Raw genomic sequence first — 23,354 nt, 5'->3', positions numbered from 1 at the left:
CACAGTCCCAGGGAGTTTAGAACGTTTAAAAGCTATTCAATTTAATCTAGCCAAAGAAACGCCCATCGACCAAAAATTCAGGAGCCTGGTAATGGGGAGGGGGGGAGAGTTTAAAAGTGTCGGGTCTCTATCATATACTTCTATCAGAATCCTGAACGTGTTTTTTTTTTTTTTTAATAGCTTTACCAAACCCTGTCTTAGGCTCTGCAAGCAACTTCCTGGGGTCTCTGGGGCGGCACCCTCCCCGGCTCCTCCCCTTGGTGATCAGCACCTGTCCCCCAACAGGTTCTCACATCCCTACCCCGGCACTGTGTTCATTTTGCAATGCAAACATCATCACTCCGTTTTATTGGTTTTGTTATATCAGCCTCTGACGCAGGCAATCACTGGTGTGGACATACATTTAAAAAACATAATTTTATCAAGTTAAGAGTGTGCAATAGTGTAAATTCGGGGAAGTGTTTCGGGTGAGAATTATGTGCTGAGGATGAAAGCAGGTCAATAGGCTGAGGGGTCCTCAGACAGGGCACGGGCATGCCTCACACCCAGATGACAGCGACATAAACAAAGCCTCGGAACTAAACCGGCCTCTCCATGTAAACTTTTGGACGTAAACTTTATGCTTCAGGGCGGCTGCCTTCTGCTCTGGGCGCAGCCCCATCCCACCGGGCCCCAGCCCCCGAGTTTGGGAATGGCCAGGGTGGTCGGTGGACCTGGCGCGACAGATCTAGGGGTTTGTCCGTGGTTCCTGGAGACAGAGTTCAGATCCTCCCTCCAGGGCGGGTGGGCCGCCTGAGCATCGCTGCGCTCTCGCCAGGCTTTGGAAACGTGTTAGAAAAAGTCTTTGACGTGCAAGCCTCCCTCTTGGGCCCTGTGGTTCCGCGGAATTAAGCGCAGAAGGGCTTCCCACCAGCTTTGGGCAGGGCCAGCAGCTCCTTGGTGGCGCCCGCCGCAGGGGAGTCCTGGGTCGTGGCGGGAGGGAAGGTGCGGGCGAGGGGTGACGTCAGCACGTTGGCTCCGGCCCCTAGCGAGCGGCCCAGGGGCCCCGGGTCCAGGAGGGCACCCTTGGCAGTGGCCCAAGCCTGGTTCAAAGTGCTGTGCCTGAGGATGGGGTCGTGAAAGACTCCATCCACCCAGTTTCTGAGACTGGTTACCGGGGAGTCCTGGTGCCTGTCCAGGGCGCTGGCGGGGGACGGGGCTGCAGGTGAGGACAAGGGGGGCGCCAGAGAGACGGCCGCAGGGGCGGCGGGCCCTTGGCGCTTGAGCATGCACGAGGGAAACTCAGTCTGACTCAGGTGGGTGGCGGCGGCTGCAGTAGCCGTGTGCGCCAGGGACCAGATGCGCGGTTTGACCTCCAGGCCCGCAGTTGCCGCGGCCGGCACAAACCCCAGCTTGGCCTCGCAGGCCTGCGGGCCGCCGCCGGCACCCGGTTGCTGTTCCGGCCCCGCCACCACACTCTGGAGGCAGCTCCGGGCCCTCTCCAGGTCCTGGTCCAGGGCGGACCCACCATCGGTGGCCAGGGGCATCCGGTGGGTGCCTGAGGCCTCTTTTCCAGGGGCACTGGGGCGGTCAGGCGCAGCGGGGATGCGTTCCAGGCCACCTTCCAGGGGCGGGAATGGCGGTTTCAACTGGCACTCCTGGGGCTCCGTCTCCAGCGGGTCGAAGTCCTCCAAGTCGCTGAGCTCAAGATCCTTCTCCTCTTTGCCAAGGGGCTCTGCCCAGGAAAGAAAGAGTAGTCAGTGGAGGGAGAGAGGATGGTGGGTTAATTAGGCTCCCATCTCCTTCTCCTCCCTAACTCTGTGCCTGTGGTTATGGGGTCTGGCCCTGGAGCTAGGAAAAGCAGCTAGGCCTTATTCCCTACCTCTCTTCTCCTCCAGAGGCGCCCAGACCCCAAACAGGCAATGCCTGCGACTGTATTTCAGCCTCAAGTCAATGGTGGAGGGGTGTCTAATGTTTTAAACGTAATGTTGGATTCCTTCAAACATGCTCCTGGCTCACCACCACAGCCCGCAACACACATACACACACACACACACACACACACACACACACACACACACACTGGGCCCTGCTTGGGTCAGTTCATTCATTTGCTGCTCAGGCACAATCCCCGCCCCCGCCCCCCCCCCCTCCCCAAGGGTTCCATGCCTTTAACTGTTTTAGAACCCACAGAGAAGGCCCAGGGAGTCCTGGCCTTGAACTCCAGCCCCAGCATCACCAGTTTCTACCCACCTTCACTCTTAGTGCTCTTGAGGGGCTCCTCCCGGGGATCCTCTTCTCCCCCCTCTTCCTCCTCGCCCTCCCCATAGGGCCGTTTCTCATCCGCGCACTTGTTTCTGGGTGGCCATGTCATCTTGTTCTCCTTCTTGAGGCGCCGGCGCGCGTTGGCGAACCAGGTGGAGACCTGCGTGAGGGTCATCTTGGTGATGATGGCCAGCATGATCTTCTCGCCCTTGGTGGGGTAGGGGTTCTTGCGGTGCTCCTGCAGCCAGGCCTTGAGCGTGCTGGTGGTCTCCCGCGTGGCGTTCTTGCGCCGTGTGCCGCTGTCCATGGTGCCGTACCTGGAGACAAGGGGCGCAATGGGGCGTCAGGAGGCTTCCAGTCCCGGTCCAGGGTGTGTGTTTATGGTCGTAAGACCTGGGTTGCACCCACATTCTGACCTGCGCTGCTGCCCGCGGGGGCTGTTGTTTTGGGCCCAAGTGCAAAGAGAATGTTTATACTTGATTAAACTCACATGGAGCCTGGGCTCTTTCCTGAGCCAGGGAGGTGGCGGGTGGGGCCAAGCACAAGGCCTAGCCAGGTGTCTGTCGCTAGTCATATATATCTTCAAACCAGACTATGCAACGCCCACGGACAGAACTGGTCTTCAGCGCCCCTGGGGAGAATGCACCTGCATGACCTTTCTGCATATGTAATTGTCTCCCCTGGAAAGACGGGGCGTGTTGCCTGCTAGTGGGAAAGGACTTGCCCCCTTAGGTTCCCACCAGAGGGGCGGTGGGCTGGGTTGCACTTCTTGGGGTGGAGGGATCATCCCAGGCCTGGGCAGCAAGATGAGACTCCCCCAAACCACAGCGCAGTGAGGACTTTGGGGTGCGGGGTGGCAGGTGGGAGACTGGAGACTCTTTCAACCGGGCTGGGGCTCGCCAGGTGGCGGGCTGGGACCAAGGTCTGGTCAGCTCAGTAAGACCTAAGAGAGGAATGCTGCTGGTCTGGCCTCCCCACCTTTCAGAGAGGCCCTGCGATGCTTGGGGTGGGGGTGGGGGTAATGGCTGATTGGAGCACCAGGGCCCGGGTAGGGTGAAGAGGGTCAGCCCCTCACCTGTCATAAGCGTACTGGCCCAGCGCCGGCTCGTAGGGGTAGTAGGCGGCGGCTGCCGCGGCGGCGGCGGCGGCGGGCGCGAGGCCCGCATGCGCAGATCCTGGCGCGTCCTTGGAGTCGAAGCTGTTCTGTGGGAGCCCAGCAGCCTAGGGTCGCGCTTCCTTCCCGGCGCCACCCATTTCGACCTCCTCCCCTAGGCCCCTGGCTCCTGCAAGCTTCGCTCCCTTCCCCAGACTGTCCCTAGGGTCTAGGCAGCAATGAGGAGACTGCTGGGGGTTGGGGTGGTGGTGTTGGGGGATTAGGAAATAGGTGCAGAGGAACTGGAGACAGGAGGCTGAGACTGCAGGAAGGAGGTGGGGAAAGGGGTGGGGGCAGCAGGAAAGAGGGTGAGGGAGGGATAGGGAATAAAGAGGGAGGAAAGGGAGGAGAGAAATGGAGAGGCGCCCAGGGGACTGGGTGAGATGCCAGGGAAGGAGGGGAAGGGAGGTGGGAGTGTGTGTGTATGCGGGGGTGGGGGTGGGGGGGGTCTTGGAGGAAAGGAGAGGTAGAGGGAGGCCAGGAGGAGTGAGGGGGGTGGGGAAGCTGTGGAGGGGGAGGAAAGCAGCGGGAGGGGGAGGGAAGAGCCTGCTCCCACAGAACCAGACATCGCATCAGAACTTAATAGTGATCCGAGAACAATCAGTACATTAAATACAGCGGTCCACCTGCCTGGTCGCCCCAACCGGGGGTGGAGTGGGGGCGGAGCTGGTGATGTTCCCAGGGAACAGGCTTGGAGACGCTTCTCCCACCTACTACAGCCCGGGGACTGGGGCCTCGCCCCCTTCCCCCCGAGTTGGGGAAAGTGAGTTGGCAAATCAGAGCGAGGGGTAGGGGCGTGGCGTGGCGGGGAAGGCTGGAGATACACCCTCTCCGCCCTTACCAGCGAGTAGAAGGCGGAGGCCTCGGATCCGTAGGTCACGTAGTTGCCATAGCCCTGCGAGCCGCCATAGGGGCCCCCATAGACGCCCAGCGCCGCGGCCGAGTTGAGCTCATGGCGCGCGGTTGCCAGCAGCCGGCTCTCATAGACCGGGCAGTACACTGGTGCCTGGGCCGAGGCGGCAGGCCCGGAGTCGGCCAGCGTGCGGCCACCGGATTCGCAGCACGTGCTCAGGGAGTTGGGGGTCATCAGGAACTGGTGGAGAGAGGGGCCGCAAGGAAGGGTGGGCCACCAGGCGCAAGGCTGGGGCCCTGGGCCTCCATCCGCCCCGCCCGCCCCGCCCCTCCCCATCCAGGAGGCCTTGCCCATTTCCTCTGGATCTATAGGGTCCACGCCAGACCGCGCGCCCCAAACTGCGAGGAGCCTGCGCACCCCAGTCCCCCTCCAGCCACGTGGGTCCCAGCCAATCCTGCCCAGGGGTGTTCATACTCTCCCTGAGGGGGTTCCAAGCCCTCATGTGCCACTTCTCTACTGGGTGTCTTGGGTGCCCTAAGGTGCAGCCTCAGAATAGGGGGGGGGGCGGGGGGGGTGAAGGTCAAATTAAGCGGGAACTGGGGCCCCCACCCGTTGGCATTTCTCAGTGCCCCTGCCCTCCCCGGGGCTGGGCACTAAGAGCACGTGGCACAGGCCCTGCTCACTGGGAAGCGACATTGGATCGCTGGACTGCCAGCCAGCCAGTGTTTCCAGCCTCGCGGGGCCTCCTTACCTGGGGTGCCGAGGAGTAGGGGTAACCAAACTGCGGATAGGACATGGCGAGCGCGGCCCGGGGCCGGCGGGCGGGCCGGCAGGGTCCTGCGCGGGGGCCGGCGCGGTGCGGCCACTGCTCCCCGGCCGCCGGCTCCTAGGCGCTGGGGGCGAAGCAGGAGAGCGGGTTAGTTCATCCACACGCTCAGCAAACTTTCCTAACCCGGTTGGAGAGTGAGCCGCGGCGGCAGCCGCGATCCTTTTAGCTTCGCAATCCAGAGCCTCGAGGGGGCTTTGGGACCGACCGGCCTCGCAGTGGCGACACAAATACATATTTTGCAAAAAAGGAAAAAAAAAACACCAGTCTCGCGAACCCGTCAAGTCAGATGTGCGCGGCTTTAAGCGGCGGAAGCTCTGACGTCAGCCCACTCCGCAGCCCGGCCTGGCCGCCGACACGGGTCACTCGGCTGCGGCACGGCCGGGCGGGGCACGCGGAGGGGCCAACACGCTTTAGCAAATGAATTTCATCCGCGGAGTCGAGATCAACGCGAAGAGCAGCGTTTCTCCTTAGTCACCGAGGACGGGAGGCACTTTTAATTAGAAATTAATTAATGAGCAGCTGCTCCTCCCCGCACCACTGTAATCATTAGTCTCAATTACAAATGAGACGTATGAGGGACACACGAGTGAGTCTTCATGAAGATGTAATCAACAGTTAAAATGAGCCCCGCGCGGGCGCAGGCGGCCGCCTGGCCGCGGCTCTCCGCGCCCCTCCAGGTGGACAGCCGGCAGCTCCGCGGGCCGGGCGTGCAGCGGCGGCGCGGCCCGACTGTTGTTAACCGGGAGTCGGCCACTTGGCTCCCACCAGTTCGAACCCCACTCCGGGATGGAGTTCCAGAATCAGATGCGACTGCAATAGCGTCCGCATCTGGAGATCAAAATGCCCTCTGGTGTGTGGGGCCTGGGGCCTTCCCCAGAGTCTGCCACTCCTGGGCTGGGTGCCCGAGGGCTGCGGGCTTGCCACCCTGGGCCCAGTGTCCCTAGGGAACGCCCCCCTCAACCCCCCACCCCCCACGCCTAGCAGCCCCCTCCTCCTGAGAGTCCTCGCCGGGTGCCAGACCCTCCTTTCCTTTCCCCCACTCCCCCAGCGGGCCGAACTCCCTGAGCCGCCCCTAGTCCCACGCGGCTAATCCCGGGACTGCCCAAAGTCCTGCGCGCTCGGAGAGGAGGCTCAGAGACTGCTTTGGGGCCCTCCCGCTGCCCTCGCTCCTCCGGGGACCTTGGTGGGTAGGCGCGATGGAGGGGGAGCTGGGCGTGAGGCAGAGGCAGAGGCGCCCTTCCCAGACCACTTTGCGTAGCTCTGTGCCTGGAGCACAGTGATAGGTCTGGGGAAGGGCCGAGTGCCCACCCCAGGATTTCCACAGCCAGGTCTGGCCCCCAGACCTTGAAAAGAGGAGGCCAGCAAGCAGGCGTCAAGGGGCCGGCTTCGGGCCACCCTGAACTCGCTCCCCGCCTGGTGTGCTGCGCCCTCCGGGGCCAGGGCTGCCCCCCAGCGCTCTCGAACTGCTCGGCTGCCCGCACTCGGCTGGAGGGAGCGCGCTCGGTGGCGCTGTGCAGACTTGCTGGGAAAGATTCCTGGGTTCAGACCTGTGAATTGCCCCAGGGTCACCCTCTAATTAATGATGACGTTCTCACTCTCTCCCCAGCTGCAAGCCTGGCTTCCAGAAACGAAATCTGCCTGCTCTGACAGCTCGGTTGAAGGTGATTGATGACTATCTGGAGACCACAGTACGCATCATATAATATCTGCTGCGTAATTGCTTTAATTTACAGATGAAAATACGATTCTCCGATCGTGTTGGATTGCAGCCGGCCACGTCCGAGCTGCTTGCAAAGGAAAAACATTGGCAATAATGAATAGCCGCTCCATGCAAATTATTCAGACAGTTTAACGTCTGTAGCCGGAAGAGATATATAAAGAACACGAGTCAAATGACATTAATAATTGTTTTTTGAATTCTGTATTGATTTCGTGGCAGCCGTGTTTATTTCTTTCTCACCTGAATTGCTAATATCACCTTCCTGTAAATAATAAGAAACTAGCCACCGGGGCTTCTTGGCAGAAATAAATCTCTCAATCTCGCTCCGTCTTCCTCCTCCACTCCTCCCTTCCCCCATCATCCCTCCTCCCAACTCCTTCCAGTTTTCCGGCTTCTGCTCAGGTTTTTGCTGAAAGTCCTCCTACTTTCCATTATTTATTGTTTACAAACAACTCGCTCTCTCCTGGTAATGAGGGCCCAGCATAGGGAGGGGCACCAGGCAAGGGTGGATGAGGGCTCAGGGAGCAGGAATCCCATCCCGATGCAAAGGTGGCATTCAGCATCCTTTCCTCACCTATTCCCAGGCTGATTGTGAGCATTCAGCGGGCTGGGGAGTAAGCCACCACCAGTGCCTGCCGCATATCCAGACCCGACATCCACAGTTCCTTCCCCCAGACTTGGCCACAGCTCACTGAAAACAGCGCCTCTGAACATAGACCATTTGTCTTCTGAGCTGCGTGCTCACTCTGAAAGCCGGGCAGGCACAAACCCTCCGTCAGAGGCTCTGGGGGGCCTTCTTTGACTATCACTGCACTGTTTTCCGTTGCAGGATCAGTGTGTAAAATAGATGCTCCCAGCCCCTCCGGCCTCTCAAGGGCTGGAGACCATCTCCCTGATGGTGAAACCCAGCTCACCGGCTCCACTTTAATAGGCCTCTGAACACGGATCCTTGCTTTCTACCCTGCCCAGACCCAGCCACCCCATTTGGGGAAGCTTGGTGCTGTTGGCTGCTCACCCAGACCTCACAAACCAATTCTGGAGGCAGGGTCAGTGGGCACCCCGCTGACAACCTTTGTCCTGGCTGGGGTCCGCTTGCCCAAACTGGTGTACTTCCTGGGCCATGTTTGCCCCATAGATAACACCAGAATCACTATCAAGAGCCCTTCACTAAAAGGCCAAGCCTTGAGATGAGGCACCTGGGTTTCCCTCCAAGAGCAGACGGAACAGGAGCATCACATCTCAGGTATCAACTAAGTGCACCTGCATAGACGGGGAGTGCTGAGCCCATGTCCCTCCAGAGACCCCTGGTTCTAAATACACCCTGAGCAGAACCCACTGGAAACCCCCGGTACCCCAGGGTCAAGACAGCAGCTAGGCTTGGGTGAGGTACCCCCACTGGCCTGCTGTATTTCAAAGGAGCCGAAGATGAGGGGGCCTGAGGCCGATTAGTCCCAAACGTTAAAGACCTGCTGGTCGCTCTCCCCTTAATTGTCGCCTGCTGTCAGAACCTTGGAGGGCCTCTGGGGAGGCAGGCCCCGCCCTGACCTTCCCCCGCTCCGGGGGCGACTTTCGCCCCTGCCATCAGGTGAGCCCAGGCACTCTCAGTTCCTGAGTCGTCCAGAGGCCACCCGGTCGCGCCCACACGGGTGGTCCAGCAAAGTTGGACGACTCTAGTCCAGCAAAGTTGACCCCAGGAGAAGGCAGAGGCGGGAGCACGCAGCGCGGGGCAAGGACCTTCTTTTCGGAGGCTTAGGGCCTAGGCTTGGGGCGCCTGTGCTCGCCCACTGCTCCTGGACACCCGGGCGGTGTGAGGGGCTAAGAGGCATACTGGATGCCGATGGCGCCACACTCGCGAACCTCGAGGTTGGCAGGTCACTTCTTCGTAGCTAGTCCTCTGGGGTCTCCCACAAAGCCAGTGGGGCGAGCTGCAGACGCACACATTGAATTCTCCTCCCCGAAACGCCCTCCATTGCAGGCGGCTCCCTCCGGCTCTCCTGCCGCGTCCCCGCCGCTCCCCGCTGGACACCGCCCGAGGCGGGAAGGCGCGCTGTCCGGGTGTCCAAGCGCAGGCCCCGCTGGCCCGCGCTGGCCCCCGCGCCGTCCCCCGGCACCGCGATTTTGCAAGTTGCAGCGAACGCGGCGGCCTCCAGAGACCCCACCGGTAGGCAGCAAACTTTGTGCCCTCCAGCGCAGAAGCGATTCTCACAAAGTTTGCGCGGCCGAGCCCATTCCCTACCTGCGCTGGGGACGCGCCCGCCCGCGCCGCTCAGGCGCTGGGCCCGCGGGGAGCTGCGCGCAGCCCGGGATGCACCGGGAGTTCGCCACCGTCGCCGCCGCCCGCGCCCCTCGGCGACCGCGCGGAGCCTCCGCCTCCCGTTAGGGGGGGAGGGGTCTCGGAGCCCCAGGCGGGGGCGGGCGCGGGACCTCGCCTACCTGCGGTGGCGCCGGGCCACTACCGGCGGCCCGCCAGGGCTCTGCGCCGCCGCTCGGCGCGCGCGCTCCGGCGGGGAGCAGGCGACAACTAATGGAGACATTTCCAGGCGGAGCACCTGGCGAGCAGAGCGCGCCAGCGTCCCCAGGCGCCGCGGTCGTCAGCCGAGCCCGCACCGGTGTGACGTGGGCGAGCGAGCGAGCGAGCTGCTCCCACCCGGCCGCCCATTAACGCTTTCCCCCGCGGGCGCCGCGCACTTGCCAACTTTCCCCTCCGCCAGGCCTGCGCTCTGGGTACTTGGGGCGTAGGAGCTGGGATGAGGGCGCCCAGGGGGGTGGGGTGGCAGGGACACCAGGCTCAGAGAGGACGCTGAACTTAACAGCACAGCAGGAAGGCGTGCCGCCTCGATTTGGCCAAAGGCTCTGCCCGCTGTATGGCTCCAGGGGGGCTTGGGCTCCTCAGGGACCCTTAGGAGGCCGGTCCTGGTGCCCCGGGTTGTCAGGCCTGGGGCTGCCTGACAGAGGAGCCACGCCCCCAGACAGCCCTGCTCCTGCTCCTTCTGGGCCCCGGTTCCCCAGAATCCCCCCTTGACTGTGGCATCCGGACCTGGAGGTCAGGTTGAGGCTCAGGCGGTCTGCTTCTCCTCGGAATAGGCGAATAGGCTGGGCTTCTTGGTTCTCAGGCCCTTCCCTTTCTTCCCTGCCCGCCCGCCCCCCCCCACCCCCCCATCAACCCCATCGCATTAAGGGAGCCTAGCTTCTCTTGGTGGTGTTCATACTGGTCTCCACCCACTGGACTCTTGGGGCAGTAGGCAGAGCAGTTCTAAAAAGCCTCGGTGTGGGTGTTACCAAGGTAACAGAAGCCCAAGACTGGGAGGCCTGACATGGGAACTTTCCAGGACTGTCTAGAGCCCTTTTGGGCTGGACTTCTGGCCTGGGAACAATTGCAAATGGAGACAGCCTGTGGCCGTGTCCAGGAGGGAAGGCAGTGTCCTGGGTCCCAGGTCCATGCCTCCCTGACCCTCACTCTACCAGCCCAGAACCCCTTGCCTTGGTCACCCTTCCCTTCCCACCCTCCCGTCATTTTCACGTCAAAGAGACACAAATGTTCTGCTCATAATTGGTGGTGGTGTAATGACATTTGAGGTTTGTTGTCATGGATCATGTCTGAAAAGTTACTCATCCTGTTCCCCCTTTCTTTCCCCCCTCTCGAAGATATCTGCAAACACTGGAAAGGATATGCTTATCTGCTTACTTCCCCAAAAGCAGGCTGGGAGGGCGTTTGCCTCCAGGCCTCACCCATCCCTGCAGTTTTTCCGTGAGCTGGGCAGGGAAAGTGGAGAGCCAGCTGCCCCTGCTTGCTGCCCTGTACAGAGCCCAGAGCTTCTGGGGCTTCTCTGGGAAGAACACAGCTTCGGTCTCTGGAAACACAATGGTGGGCTTCCTCTGGGCTACAGACCCATCAGCATCCACCCAGAAGTGCATGCCAGGGCAGCCCATGGGTCAACTCTCTGGGCTGATGGAAGGGGTCTCAGGAGGAGGGTGCCTTCAGTGGGCGGGGCTCATTTAATTCTGCCTGGAAGGAAGTGGAGGAAAGGCCCCTTGGACCCTGGGATGGAAGGGCCTTTCCTGATCCTGCTGCTCAGCTCCCCTTCCTTGTCCTCCTCCTTCAGGCCCAGCAGGATGCTCCTGGAAGGGCCCTGGGGCCAATGGGACAAGCTTGACCCTCCCTCTCTGCAGAGCTCACCTGGAACTTAGATTCTTTTCATAGCTGAAGATAAGCAAGGCAGTTTGTGCTTTACAACCTTGATTTGGAGATAAACTGCAACTTCACTCAGGCCTCTCAACAACAGCAAACCGCAGGCAGGCGCAGGCAGGTGGAGAAAGGAGCCCAGGGCAGTAGCAGCCTGAAAGGCTCCCTTCCTCCAGGTGGTCCACAACCCAACAGCCAGGTGTCATGGGGGCTCTCTTGCCCTTCCTTGGGAGGTAGGCCGCTCCTTCAATGACGCCCCCAAAGGCTTGACCTTGCCCTGGACCCTAGGCCATGTGACTGGAAGCATCGGCAGCCATACGCTGCCCCTCTGCCCTGGACTCTGGGCCAGGGGATTTGCCTCATCCTTTCCGCTGCATCCCAGGCCTCCCAGGCTGCTGCTCTGAGGAAAGGATGGAAATACCCAGGTCTTGGCGAGGGGGCCTGGCAGGGAAAGTCCCTTTTTGGCATCGGTGAGTGATTATTCCAGAAAGAGAGACGCATCTACGGCCACCTCCGGAGGACAGCAGTCCTCCCAGGCATGGGCCCTGTGCTGTGACCGGCCAACAGCCTTCCCCCTTCCCAGGCATGTTCCCACCTCTGGTCAATTATTGCTCCCTGATGGATCCATCTTCTCTCAGTCCCTCCTTTGTTTCTCCTGCTGGCAGCGCCACGGAGTGCAATCTGAAACAAGAGTCTCTATGCCCTAGGGCCTGGCCATGCTGCTGCACCTCCCCTTGGCCTGGACTTTGCTGCAACATGCAGAGGCATCTGCTGGTTGAAATTGCTGTGCAGGAGCTGACAGGGCCGGCTCTGATACTGCCCTGTGCTTGCTGTGGCCAAGGGGCCGACAGCCTCATTCTCCCCTCTCCTGGGGACCCAGGAGGGGCAAGAGGCTCTTACTCAGGTCAAGGAGGAGGGTGTAGACAGCTTCGTACCACCACTGGCACTAGTGTCCCAAAGATGCCCTTGGAAGGGTCCACCTTTGGAAAGGGCTCCTTGGCCTGACTTAGCAATGGAGCAGTGTTTCAGGGCCAAGATCTAAGGGGTGTAGAGTGGGAAGTGGCATCTGACCCTGAGGCTCCTGGCTTTTGTGTGGTCCCCAACCTCCTAGGCCCGCTGGCCCTTGGGCTGCAGGGGGCTTCCCCCCCCCCCCCCGTCCTTTCCCCCTTCGTGGTGCAAGGCCAAACTGGAATTACCAAAAGAAGGTTTCTTTTTCAAAGCAGAGATAGTGACATGTGGCCTGGCCACGGGTCAGAGTTGCTTGCTCTCGCTGCACCTGGTGATCTCGAGTGGACTGAGGGACAGGGAGCCTCAGGGCTCTGGTCTCATTCTTATTTCCTGCTGTTCGGTCCTCATGAGGTTGGAAGGAAGCTGAGTGAGCAAGGGTTAGACCCTTTTGTCTTTCTCCTTAGTTTAGGAATAAATACAGCATTGTGTCTATAACACTGAAATGCGCCAATGATTTTAGGGGGAGGTTTTTATTATTAAAAGTGAAAGATTGCTAATTCAGACAAAGCCTGTAGTCTGTACATTTAAACTTGAAATGTTTACCCAGCACAGCCTCAGATCACAATCATCCTGGCTAGAAAAGCCATCCAAATGAGATGGAGTTATTTTACATTGTAGAGAAGGTAATAGTACATACCATTGCTCTGCAGTTTGAATATCCTTTTGAATTCCCTGTCATAGTTTTAGAAAGGAAAATCTTTCTAGGGAGAAAATAAAATGTAAACAGGTATCCTAAATGCATGAGCTGGTATTCAGATAAGGGACCTCAGAAACATTAAACAGCTGATGAGGGAGGGGTCCTCAACCTAGGACTCTCCGGGTGTCGGGCCTGGAATTTGCACAAAGAATATATTCACTGAAGCCCAGGGTCCTGCTCCCTGACTTCACTCACATGCGTTCTTCTCCTGCAATTGGACAAGAGTAAGAAACATTGTACAAGTAGAAGGTGACAAGCTACCAGATGGCACCTTCACAGGTCAGTAAGTAAATGAGATAAATTGGGGATGGGAGAGGCTCACACGTGATGTCAGCCATTTGTTTGGACCCTCGCCTACCCCCGGGGCACCTGTTCTCAGGCTGAGTGGCCCTTGGCAAGTTGGCATCGTGGTGGGTCGGGTTTCTGGAACTCTGTGGGGAACTCTGCTCCGCCAGGGCTCCAGGAGGGACATATTGGGGATCGTGACTAACGTTGGCCACTTAGGGTTCCATTGTCTGCAGTTGAGGGGCTGACTCGCACTTGCATTTAGCTGTCCTGTGCATTCTGGTGTGTCCCCTTGGAGGGGTGATTCAGGAGGGTGTGAGGCCATCCAAAGCCGTCTGGAAATGAGAGTATTCCTTCCATCTCCGATGTCTGTGCAAGGTTCCATGTTCCACGTTAGGCCTCAGCATTGTAGCCTGGTGCCCACTAGTGACCAGCATGACCACCAGCTTTTAATTACTGTGGCAGTAAATCACATAGGAATGTCCCCCGGGAGTTAGCTGATTTTTTTTTTTTTTTACTATGTAAGAAACCATTTCAGAGTATTTTTGAAATTCAATTAATTGAAGGCTCCAGATAAAAGGAACACATTCTTAATGGCTTTAAAATAGCCCTGGGGGCGCAGAGGGAGCGCGAAGCTGACTTCAAAGTGCCATAGAAAGACTTACTTCTTTACTTTAGAAGTATCCAGATCAATGACTCAGTCAAAATTACTTATACATTTAGCAACCTTTTCATTTTCTGTTTGAAAAGGACAGAAAGAGATGCTCCAGCCAGTGATACAACAGCTCCTGGAGAGGAACCGTGGTTCCCCCACTCACCGAAGTGGCCTTGGCTCTTTGCTTGGGACCTGGCTCCCGCACAAGGATCAGGGAAGCAGGTGGCATTACTTTTGCAATGGAGGAGGGGAGAGGAGGTTCCTGGGGCTGCATGTTTGACTTAAACCATGGCAAGCTATTCTCTCCCAGGCCTGGAGGCGAGAAGTCTGGTATCAGGGTGCAGGCGGGCTGGTCTCTCTGAGGCCTGAGGGAGAATGTGCTGCAGACTTCTCCCAGTTTCCAATGGTTCTGGCCATCGCTGGCATCCCATATAGACACACTGCCCTGACCTCTGCCTCCACCCTCATGCAGCGGTTTCCTGTGCAGTCCTGTCTGTGTCCAAACCTCCCCTTTTGGTGAGGAGACATGTCATACGGATTAGGAACCCCCCTAATGATCGTATCTTAACCAATTACATCTGCAATGACCCTGTTTCCAAATAAGAGTTCCAACATAGGAATTTTTTGCAGACACAATTAACCCATAACTGAGGGGTACCCTGAAATGCCACATCTTCCCTCCCTACCTCATCACCACTGTAGGGTATAGCTACTACGGCATAACAGAGTCACCACAAACTCAGCTTGGCCATATTGGCCTGCTTCCTGCTGGGACATTTGGGGGCCCAACAATCTTTTCTCATTTTGTTCTCTTTATGTCATTTCTCGCCCGAGCTGGCATCATTTTTGCTGAAATACTTTCCTCAGGAACTTTGGGGCCTTCTGTGGGTTTCATTGGCGTTCACTGCATTGGATTTTTTCCAGGTACTCTTTCTCACTCCTGGCCTGCCGCTGAGCCAGCAGACCCCTGGCGACTGAATTCTGTGACCTTGGGTCTTTCTGAGGTTTTAGCACAAGGTTGTGCTACAGCCCTGGTGGCCATGCTGGACTCTCCCTGGTCCTGATTTCTCTTGTTCCCAGCCTGCTCCATGTTGGCGGTCTCTAGCCAGAGAATTGCGCTGAGGTGGTGACCAGCTGATGGGAGTCAGTGCTGCTGCCCATGCCGAGGCCCCTCTTGCTGCACACTGGGCAGACTGCACTTTCCTGTCACCTTGGAGTCAGGAGTGACCCTGTGACTGTCTTTGGCCAGTGAGATATAGACATAAGCCTTCAGAGCCAGTGAGCACTCCACCCCGTTTCCTTCCACCTGCCACAGCAAACAGCTGTAGGTCAGATGGTGGAGGCTCCCTGACTGCTACCTGCCTGGTGAACAGACCAGGAGAGCATGAGCCAGCCATGGGTTTAAGCCCCTGAGATGTTGGGATTGTGTATCACAGCAACACAGCCTGTCCTATCTGATTGGGAGATTGGGACAGTGCGACTCTTTTGCAAAGTCAGATTAATAATGCTAGGATGTAATTGAATATTGTTATGTGATTATACAATAATTGTCAATTATATAATTATAATTGTATATGATTATGTGATTATATGTTATAATGCCAATTTCAATACAGAGAAAACAACCAATGCCCCCCCCCCCCAAAAAAAAATAACAACAGCAACACAAAACAAAACAACAACAAACCACACACTCTTTTAATGCTGAAAGTAAAAATTATGTGCCCTTTCATTACTACCACGGTCAGGAACAAATAGATGTTTTCAAGAAAGTTCCCTAACTTAGAAATGGACGTCTCCTATTTGTGAACATTTCTAGCCCCTGCTTCCTTGCACCAGGAGACGGACCCTCTGGCCCTGTGGCCTCTCCATAGGGCTGCTCAGGGCCCACACAGTGTGGCAGCTGGTAGCTTCAACTGGGGTGTCTATCGAAGGCAGAACTCTGAGAGGCGAACTGGCCACCCCATTGACTACTAGTTACAAGAATTACAACACTGTGGAGGAGAGAAGACTGATTTGACAGCTCTGAAGAGTTATAGAAAAACTAGAGGCCCGATGCACAAAATTTGTGCATGGGTAGGCTCCCTAGGCCTGGCCGATGACCAGGGCTGATCTTCGGGGCAACTGGTGGGGTGATTGGGGCCCCTGCTGACACCCACGTTGGCTGGCCTGGGCCCTGTAGGCTGGGGGCAGCTCCTGTGTTGAGCGTCTGTTCCCTGATGGTCAGTGTGCATCATAGTGACTGGTCGTTCCCCCTTTTGGCCGATTTGCATATTAGGCTTTTATTATATAGGATAATGATGAAACTCAGCATTTTAAACTAGCAGTCCAAATTCACAAAGGAAAAGAGAAATTCAACTATGGTCTTAAAAATGGAAACCATATTTCTTATAGTTTAAGGTAGATAAGAATATTTAATATTATCATATTAAGAACAAATAATAATAATAGTAAGTAATACCTATTATGGATTTGATATAACTTTAATAATTCAATTAATAATGTTAAATAATGATAATATTATTTACTTGTCTTTTGTCTAACAGAAATATTTTTCACACAATCAAATCTTTCATTTTTGCTTTATTTATTTACCTATTTATGTTTTATAGTTGTGTTCCTCATTCTTCTATTTTTGTAATTTCAGTTTTCACATTAGGCCTTTGATCCATGTAAAGTTTTTAATTTTTTAAAATATATGGTGTGAGGCAGTTGGTATTTTTTTTCTCTGTAGTGGTACCCACTTCCCCCTGTTATCACTCATTAAAAATATTTGTTACTACATAGATTTGAACTCATTTTTATGTTCTTAGAACATAACTCTTTTTTTTTTTTAAATATATTTTATTGATTTTTTACAGAGAGGAAGGGAGAGGAATAGAGAGTTAGAAACATCGATGAGAGAGAAACATCGATCAGCTGCCTCCTGCACACCTCCTACAGGGGTATGTGCCCGCAAGCAAGGTATATGCCCTTGACCGGAATCAAACCTGGGACCTTTCAGTCTGCAGGCCGATGCTCTATCCACTGAGCCAAACCGGTTAGGGCAGAACATAACTCTTAAATAATAAAAGCCGACATATAAAATGATATGGCTACATCCACATGAGTCTCTGTCACTGGTCAGCAGACTTGTCAAAGGGTCTACATTGCGTACTGACTTTAGCGATTCATGTGTGAGATTCAGTACAGGTGGCCAGGTAGATGCCTGATGGGGCACCTGGGTGATGAGGTTGGATGCAGTAGGTCCTCCCAGAGGCATCCAGTGGGGGCAGACCTGAAGGCCTGCTACCTTTCTCCTTTTGGTAGTCAAGAACTGGCTGCCCAATCAATGGCCACCTTTCCAGCCTCCCTTGCAGCTAAGTGTGGGCCATGAACAAAGTTTCTGCCTTTGGAATATGGAAGGTGATGCATGTATCTGCCATGAGACTAATTTAAAAAGAAACACTTAACCTCCTCTTTCTGTCTCTTCCCTAACATGCCCCGCCCTCCCCGCCCCCCCGCCCCCCCCTCCCCCCCCAGCAGCAGACTTGATGGCCGGGCCAGGTGAGCAAACCTAAACAAGGGGCTGAGAGGGTCCTTTGTTGGCTTGTCTTCTCCTTCTGTTGCTTATCCTTGAGTCTCTTCATTTTGAATTTGTAGCAAAGTTTCCTGGAACAATAGCTTTCTCATAAACTCAATTGATTTTATGGTACTCAGAAATATTTTTCATAAGCACCTCACTGGAAAAATATTCCTCAGTAGTGTCTGCCAGCAAGTTGACACGGAAAGGAAATTGTGCTCACTCAACTGCTTTTCCATGGTTTAATCCACGGCCCTAATCTGGGGCTTCAGGACAATCCAGCCAAAAACGAGGATCATGGTGGATTGTCAGAAACGTCATCACAGCACCTCATCACCCACAGTGCATCACAACACAGTGCAGCCCAGTGCCAGCCACGGGGGCAAATCACATCCTGCTTGCCAAGATGCAGCTGCCACCGACAACTCCTAGACTCAGAACTGCATGGGGCACTGGGAACATGTACTTAAGACTGATCTCAGCCCTGATGGGAAGCAGACTTTCTGTACGTGTGTCTGAGTGGACATGGTCATATCAGGAAGTGACCTTTGGAATAAGCAGGCCTTACTGCTGGCCTGAAGATGAAGCCAACACAGAGGATGGAGGCCAAGGTTGGACAGACAAGGACCTTGCTCATCCTGCCTGTGAAGGGCTCCTGTCAGTGGTGACAAGTCTCCTTTGAGTGAAGTAAATTTGAGTCAAAGTTTTCTGTTGCAGTGGCCAGAAGTTTCCTACTTTCTTTCTCAGCTCACAACTCTGGTGGGCCAATGTATCCCCTTTACCAACTAAGACTTATGACCTCACGTGGAGAATAAGGGTCCTTGGGGTGGGCTTGATCATTACCATTGATTCCAGTTAGTCAAGAATTGGGTAAAACAATTTCAATTATAATTAAATAGCAATAGTTGGGCTTAGTTCTTAGACTCAATTTTGTTCCTAGGTTTAGTTCATTGCCTTCTGATAACTAGCTATGCAGAGAGAGCAGGGATTAAGTAGATAGTGAATAGTTTTGCATAAGAGGAGAGAGAGCGTGAGAGAGAGAGAGAGAGAGAGAGAAACAGACACACACACACACACACACACACACACACACGCACGGGGGTGGGGATGGGGAGAGAGAGGAACTAGAAATGCTACCACTGGAACTGGCTGTGGCATCAGACCTTATAACTTGAATGAACCACATCAAAAACAACTAACTGGAAGCATTTGGGAGCAAGCCAGGTGTGGAGAAGACACGCATTTCTCCACCAATGGGAAAGATGCAAGTGTGGGCTCGCTCAGTCCGAATGACCTTCTGGCGGCTGCAGGATGCAGAGGAGATGGGAGCGGGGGACTCAGTGTCTATCAGGAAGATGCTTCTCCACAACCCAACCTTCTGAGGGGTCATGGCCTGCCAGGAGCCGGTCTATCCTTGCTGTTTCAAGGGACCTGGCATATATGGCATACTGTTCTTAATATGTTTGCTCACCTTCTTGGCACTATGGGTTTTAACCAAGGTCACCTCTCTGAGAAAGGTTGTTTCCCCAGGTAGGGATTTTCCCCTGAAGTTAGGGAGGGAATAAAACCCCTTAACTAAGTGCCAGGCGGGTAATTAATCACTTTAACTATGAACAATCATGCTTAAGCTACATAATCTTTACTCCCTGGAATGGAGATAAGAAACGCCCTAACCTTTGGAATAGAGATTGATAGGATTGGAATCAACTGGTATAAATACAGATGTAACAAGACAACAACACACACAGAACCTAGAGAGGAGACAGAACCTAGACACAGAACCTAGACACAGAACCTAGAGACAGAAGAACTTCGCTGGAGAGAACATGGCAAAAGATCCTGGACAGAAACTGGAAACAGAACCTAGAGACAGAACCTAGAGACAGAACATGGCAAAAGATCCTGGACAGAAACTGGCAACAGAACCTAGAGACAGAACCTAGCGAGAGAACCTGGCTGAAGAACCTAGAGACAGAACCTGGCTACAGAACCTGGATAGAACATGGCAAGAGAACCTGACTAGAACCTGGTGACTGAACCTCGCTGGAGAACCTAGCGAGGGAACATGGCTACAGAACCTGGCTGGAGAACCTGGAGAACCTGGCTGGAGAACCTAGCAAGAGAACATGGACACAGAACCTGGCTGGAGATCCTAGGCAGAACTTCGCTGGAGATCCAGACCAGAACTTGGCTGGAGATCCTGGCTAGAGATCCTGGCTAGGCTGCTGATCAACTGAACGCTGTCTCCGTGTCATTCCTTCTTCGCCGACTCCGTCCACACCTTTGGGGACCCCTGGACCTGCTGGGGTTGGACCCCAGCAATGGCAAGTGGAGGCAAATGTGGCGCCATCCAGAGCCCCTTTAGTTATCCGTATGCAGCCCTCATTGGCCACCTTCCTTTTCTCCAAAAGAATGAATGAGCCTCAGAGCTAGAACTCAACTAGTGCATTTGGTTTTCTAGTTTATGAAAATGCTCGTCCAAAGTTGTGCCCCCAGGATGTCTTGCTGCAGGAGGCAGGCACACTCTCCCCTGGGTACCATGTTCAAAGTTGCACACCTCGGCTGGGAGACCCGGACATCCTGCCCTTTGTGGTGACTGTTGCTGGGGGACTGGGTGCTGAGGCTCAGCTCCCTGCCTCTCAGTCTCTGATCTATCCCAGGAAGGAGCCGGATCTATCTCTGGCAGGAGGATCCCAGTTCTCTCTGGGTCTCCTCTCACTCCTGGGGTGTAAGCCAAACATGGGGTGCCAGCTCCCTTACCGCAGTGTGCGGTGCCAGCAGGCAGAGCCACGCTGTGTGCACACACTGTCCCATCCGCATCCCCGAGAGCTGTCCTTCCTGATCGGTGATGTTTTCCCCGAGGTCAAACCAAAGTGGTAAGTGTTTAATTTACAGAAATCAATACACGTAGCGGCACTGATTAGGTCACAGCCACAGGAGTCTGACTGTCCCTCCTCCTGGAAGTGGGTGAGGATGGAGGGGAAGCCAGAAGCCTTTCATAGTGTCTGGCCAAGTTGGGGCACAGGGAGCCCTGAACCCAGGCTATCCCCCCGGCTGGCCTGGACACCTGCAGCTCCGGGAGGCCCAGCAGGAACTCGCAGGAGGAGGTTTGCACCCCTTGCTCTGTCTGGGCAGCTTTGACCTACAGCGCAGCCCCGAATCCCCCATTGCCCCCCACCCTCCGGGTCCAGGGCAAGGCCTGAGCCCAGTTGCCTCCTCAGGCAAGGGGTGGTAACCTAACAGCTGGAGGTGACACACTGGAGCCATCTGCCTCATCTATGAGGCAGTGACCGCATGGGCGCCTGGTGGGGCACCCTCTGTACAGCTGCCCCTTTGGGCTGCCTCCTGAGTGCTATCTCAGGAGAGATCGTGAGGCAGGACAGGGAGCCAGGGACACTGAGCAGGAGCTGGTGGTTTGGTTCAGTGCGGCTCAGGTGGGGTTCCAAACCCGACTTGGCCCCCTCCTGCGGTGGGACCTACTCTCCTTTCCACACCCTCAGTTTGCATGTCCTGGGCAATGGGCACAAGGGCACCATCCAGACAGGTTTGTTCTGTTGAGATGTAAGTAAAGCCATGTATTTAAAGCAATTGACTGGGGCCCAGCCAGAGCCTGGGCGCCTGGTAGCTGTGGGAAAGGGCCTGTCCTGAGGTCCCCACCCAAGCTCTGCTGCCCAGGAGCTCCCCTACCCGCCTCCCTGCTTCTCGGCTTGGAGGAGCTGCCTGCACCATGGTTCCAGGTTCCACACGCACTGGGGCGCTGAGTGGGGACTGAAGCCACCCCTTCCCCTGGTTCAGGGACACCTGACCCTCCTGACCACTCGGAGCTGGCATTGGGCAGCTGCACCCCCTTGCTGACAGCAACACCCTCAGGTTCTTTCAGCTTCCCTGTTTTCCTTTCTAAAAATCTCATATTCAGGCAAACCATTGAGTAGAGCCTGGAGACGTGTTATTAAATTGTTAGTTTCCTTCAATAAGGGATTTGTAGTAAACAGGAGATCTGTGGTTTCAAAAGTGCATTTTCCTTAATCCCCTGTATTTCAATTATGTAACAGAATATTGAATTCTGATCCGACACTTAGGTGCAGCCCATTACCTGCCTCACAGGTGACTGAGGGGGACAGAGGATCTGCCAGGGCTGGGCGCGTCTCCTCGCAGGAGCCCAGCTGGGCTCACGTCCCTACGCCGACACCAGGCATGCTTCAAAACCGAGATTTCCGCACATTCACCCCAGAACATAAAGATGATGCACACACACATAAACCGTTTCATTACGTATGCGCTCATTTTACAAGGGAAAATCAGACAAATTAGGTCTCCTTTTCCTCGCGCCTCTTTCCCGAGGAAGATTGTTTACAGCAGGTTTTTATTCCTCTCCCTTCTATTCCTCCAAAGGCAATGAAAAGCAATTCCGGGAGCACAGCAGAAAATCAGTTTTTAATCAAGAAAAACAATCTGTGGGAAATAGAGACGTGTGGCTCCACCTCAGAGAAATGTCAGCGGCCGCTGGACCATGGCCGCCGATTTGTGGATGGGGTCTGGGCGCACTGGGGCTGTGGGGCCTGGCTGCGGCCTCTGAGACCACCAACCTTGGGCTGGGCCCACTGGCTGGATGGGCCAGCGCTGGCCAGGGTGCCAGGTCTCGGGCACTGCAGGCCCTTGGTGCTGCCAGTGCTGTCTGTCTGTCTATAGTGATTATCTCCTTTGCACAGCGATGGAGAGCCTGTAACAGGGACACAGGGACCAGTGCAGCCAACCCCACAGACACTCTGTGGACATGACTCCTCATGGCTTCCCTCTTTGTGTACGTTTCTAGAGGCCGACAGAAGTTGGACAGCCCCCTGCTGGGACCTCTGAGACCAGGCCCAAGGGGACTGACCTCTGGGAAGCCAGCCAGGGTGCCACAGGTCTGGATCCCCTGAACCCCCACTCCTGTGGTGAATTTGGGATGGTTTCTTACACAACAACAGAGAAGGGGAAACGTGATAACCTTCCCAAATTGTGGGAGTTCAGTATTGGGCAGTCGTGGCCATATCCTAACAAAGAGTGTTTCTGATCTCTGTCTGCGTGTCCATGTGTCCATGTGCCCAAAGTCTCCCAGGCCCCTCGACACTCAGAGGTCCCTAGGGCACCCCGCCCCCTCGACTCAGCCCAGGGGACAGGAAGGACAGGAGGTGTGCTGGGCCCTCAAGGCAGGCGTGGGGGCGGCTGCTTTCCTGTGGACGGCGCCTGGCAAGTCCTGCTCTTCCCTCAGATCCCAGAGTTTGATACCTGGGATTCCTGGAAGTGCCTCCCTCCCCCAGGACACCTTCCCTGGCTGTCCCAGGGGCTCTGCCCTGATGGCAGTGTACCCAGTGTCCCCGGTGCTCGCCGGCAGCTCTCAGGGACCGAGAGCACTGGTTCCTGGGGCGACTGCTGGAGGCAGATTCTGGGTGACTTGCGAGCACCCCCTCTCCAGTGGGGTCTCCTGTCAGAGGCTGGCTCATCCTACTGGCACTGGATGGTAAAGGTGCTTTGGGGTCACTGAGGTGGGTCCCATGCCCTGGAACTTCTCAGGAGGGTTTGCTCAGAGAACCTGTGAGTGCGGCCAGGCCTCCAGTGCCAGGTAGGGCAGAGCACGCAAGTGGGGACATTGCTACCAGCAGGGCTGAGACTGGAGCGGGGAGGACAAGTTCGGCTCTGGATCCAGTGCCTCCTGGAGTCAAGTGGGGTGTGCAGGGAACTTGGGAATTGGGGACATTTGGGCTCCCCAAGGAAGGGTGTACTAGGTTGAGAATCTAAGTCCCTTCTGCCACCTTCCACAGAGAGAAAGGTCTGCTCTCAGCTCTGTGCACATGGCCATGACAGCAAGGGCTCCAGAAGGATCCATGGAGCCTCTCATACCTCCTCCTGGGGTCCCTGGATCCTTCCAGAAAACCTTCTACTTCTTTTTTAAAAATATATTTTTCTTTATTTCAGAGAGGGAGGAAGGAAGAGGGAGGGAGAGATAGAAACATCAATGATGAGAGAGAATCATTGATCTGCTGCTTTCTGCACGCCACATACTGGGGATCAAGCCCACAATCTGGGCATGTGCCCTGACCGGGAATTGAACTGTGACTTCTTGGTTCATAGGTCTACCCTCAACCATGGAGCCACACCGGCCGGACAGAAGTCCTACTTCTCTGA

The 23,354-nt window shown here is 55.7% G+C and overlaps 1 protein-coding gene across 1 annotated transcript; it reads right to left on the bottom strand.

Annotated features, from left to right (window-relative positions):
• Positions 1–331: 331 nt before the first annotated feature.
• IRX4 (iroquois homeobox 4) lies at positions 332–5,988 on the bottom strand. Its single transcript, XM_036311067.1, has 5 exons — positions 5,002–5,988; positions 4,239–4,490; positions 3,320–3,447; positions 2,233–2,561; positions 332–1,714 (listed from the first exon to the last, which is right to left on the bottom strand). The coding sequence occupies exons 1-5, from the start codon at positions 5,044–5,046 to the stop codon at positions 888–890; spliced, it is 1,581 nt and encodes a 526-aa protein (XP_036166960.1). The 5' UTR covers positions 5,047–5,988; the 3' UTR covers positions 332–887.
• Positions 5,989–23,354: the final 17,366 nt, after the last annotated feature.

Source organism: Myotis myotis, unplaced genomic scaffold (assembly GCF_014108235.1).
Source record: "Myotis myotis isolate mMyoMyo1 unplaced genomic scaffold, mMyoMyo1.p scaffold_m19_p_5, whole genome shotgun sequence".
Classification (NCBI taxonomy): domain Eukaryota; kingdom Metazoa; phylum Chordata; class Mammalia; order Chiroptera; family Vespertilionidae; genus Myotis; species Myotis myotis.
Note: the sequence above shows the minus strand (reverse complement) of the source record. Positions and strands in the feature narration are given on the sequence as shown.

Excerpts from the sequence above, each read along its gene's own strand:
- IRX4 (XM_036311067.1), bottom strand. The coding sequence starts at position 5,046 with ATGTCCTATCCGCAGTTTGGTTACCCCTACTCCTCGGCACCCCAG. Across the intron at positions 4,491-5,001 it reads CCTACTCCTCGGCACCCCAG|TTCCTGATGACCCCCAACTC; the intron begins GTAAGGAGGCCC and ends TCTCTCCACCAG. Across the intron at positions 1,715-2,232 it reads CAAGAGCACTAAGAGTGAAG|AGCCCCTTGGCAAAGAGGAG; the intron begins GTGGGTAGAAAC and ends TTTCCTGGGCAG.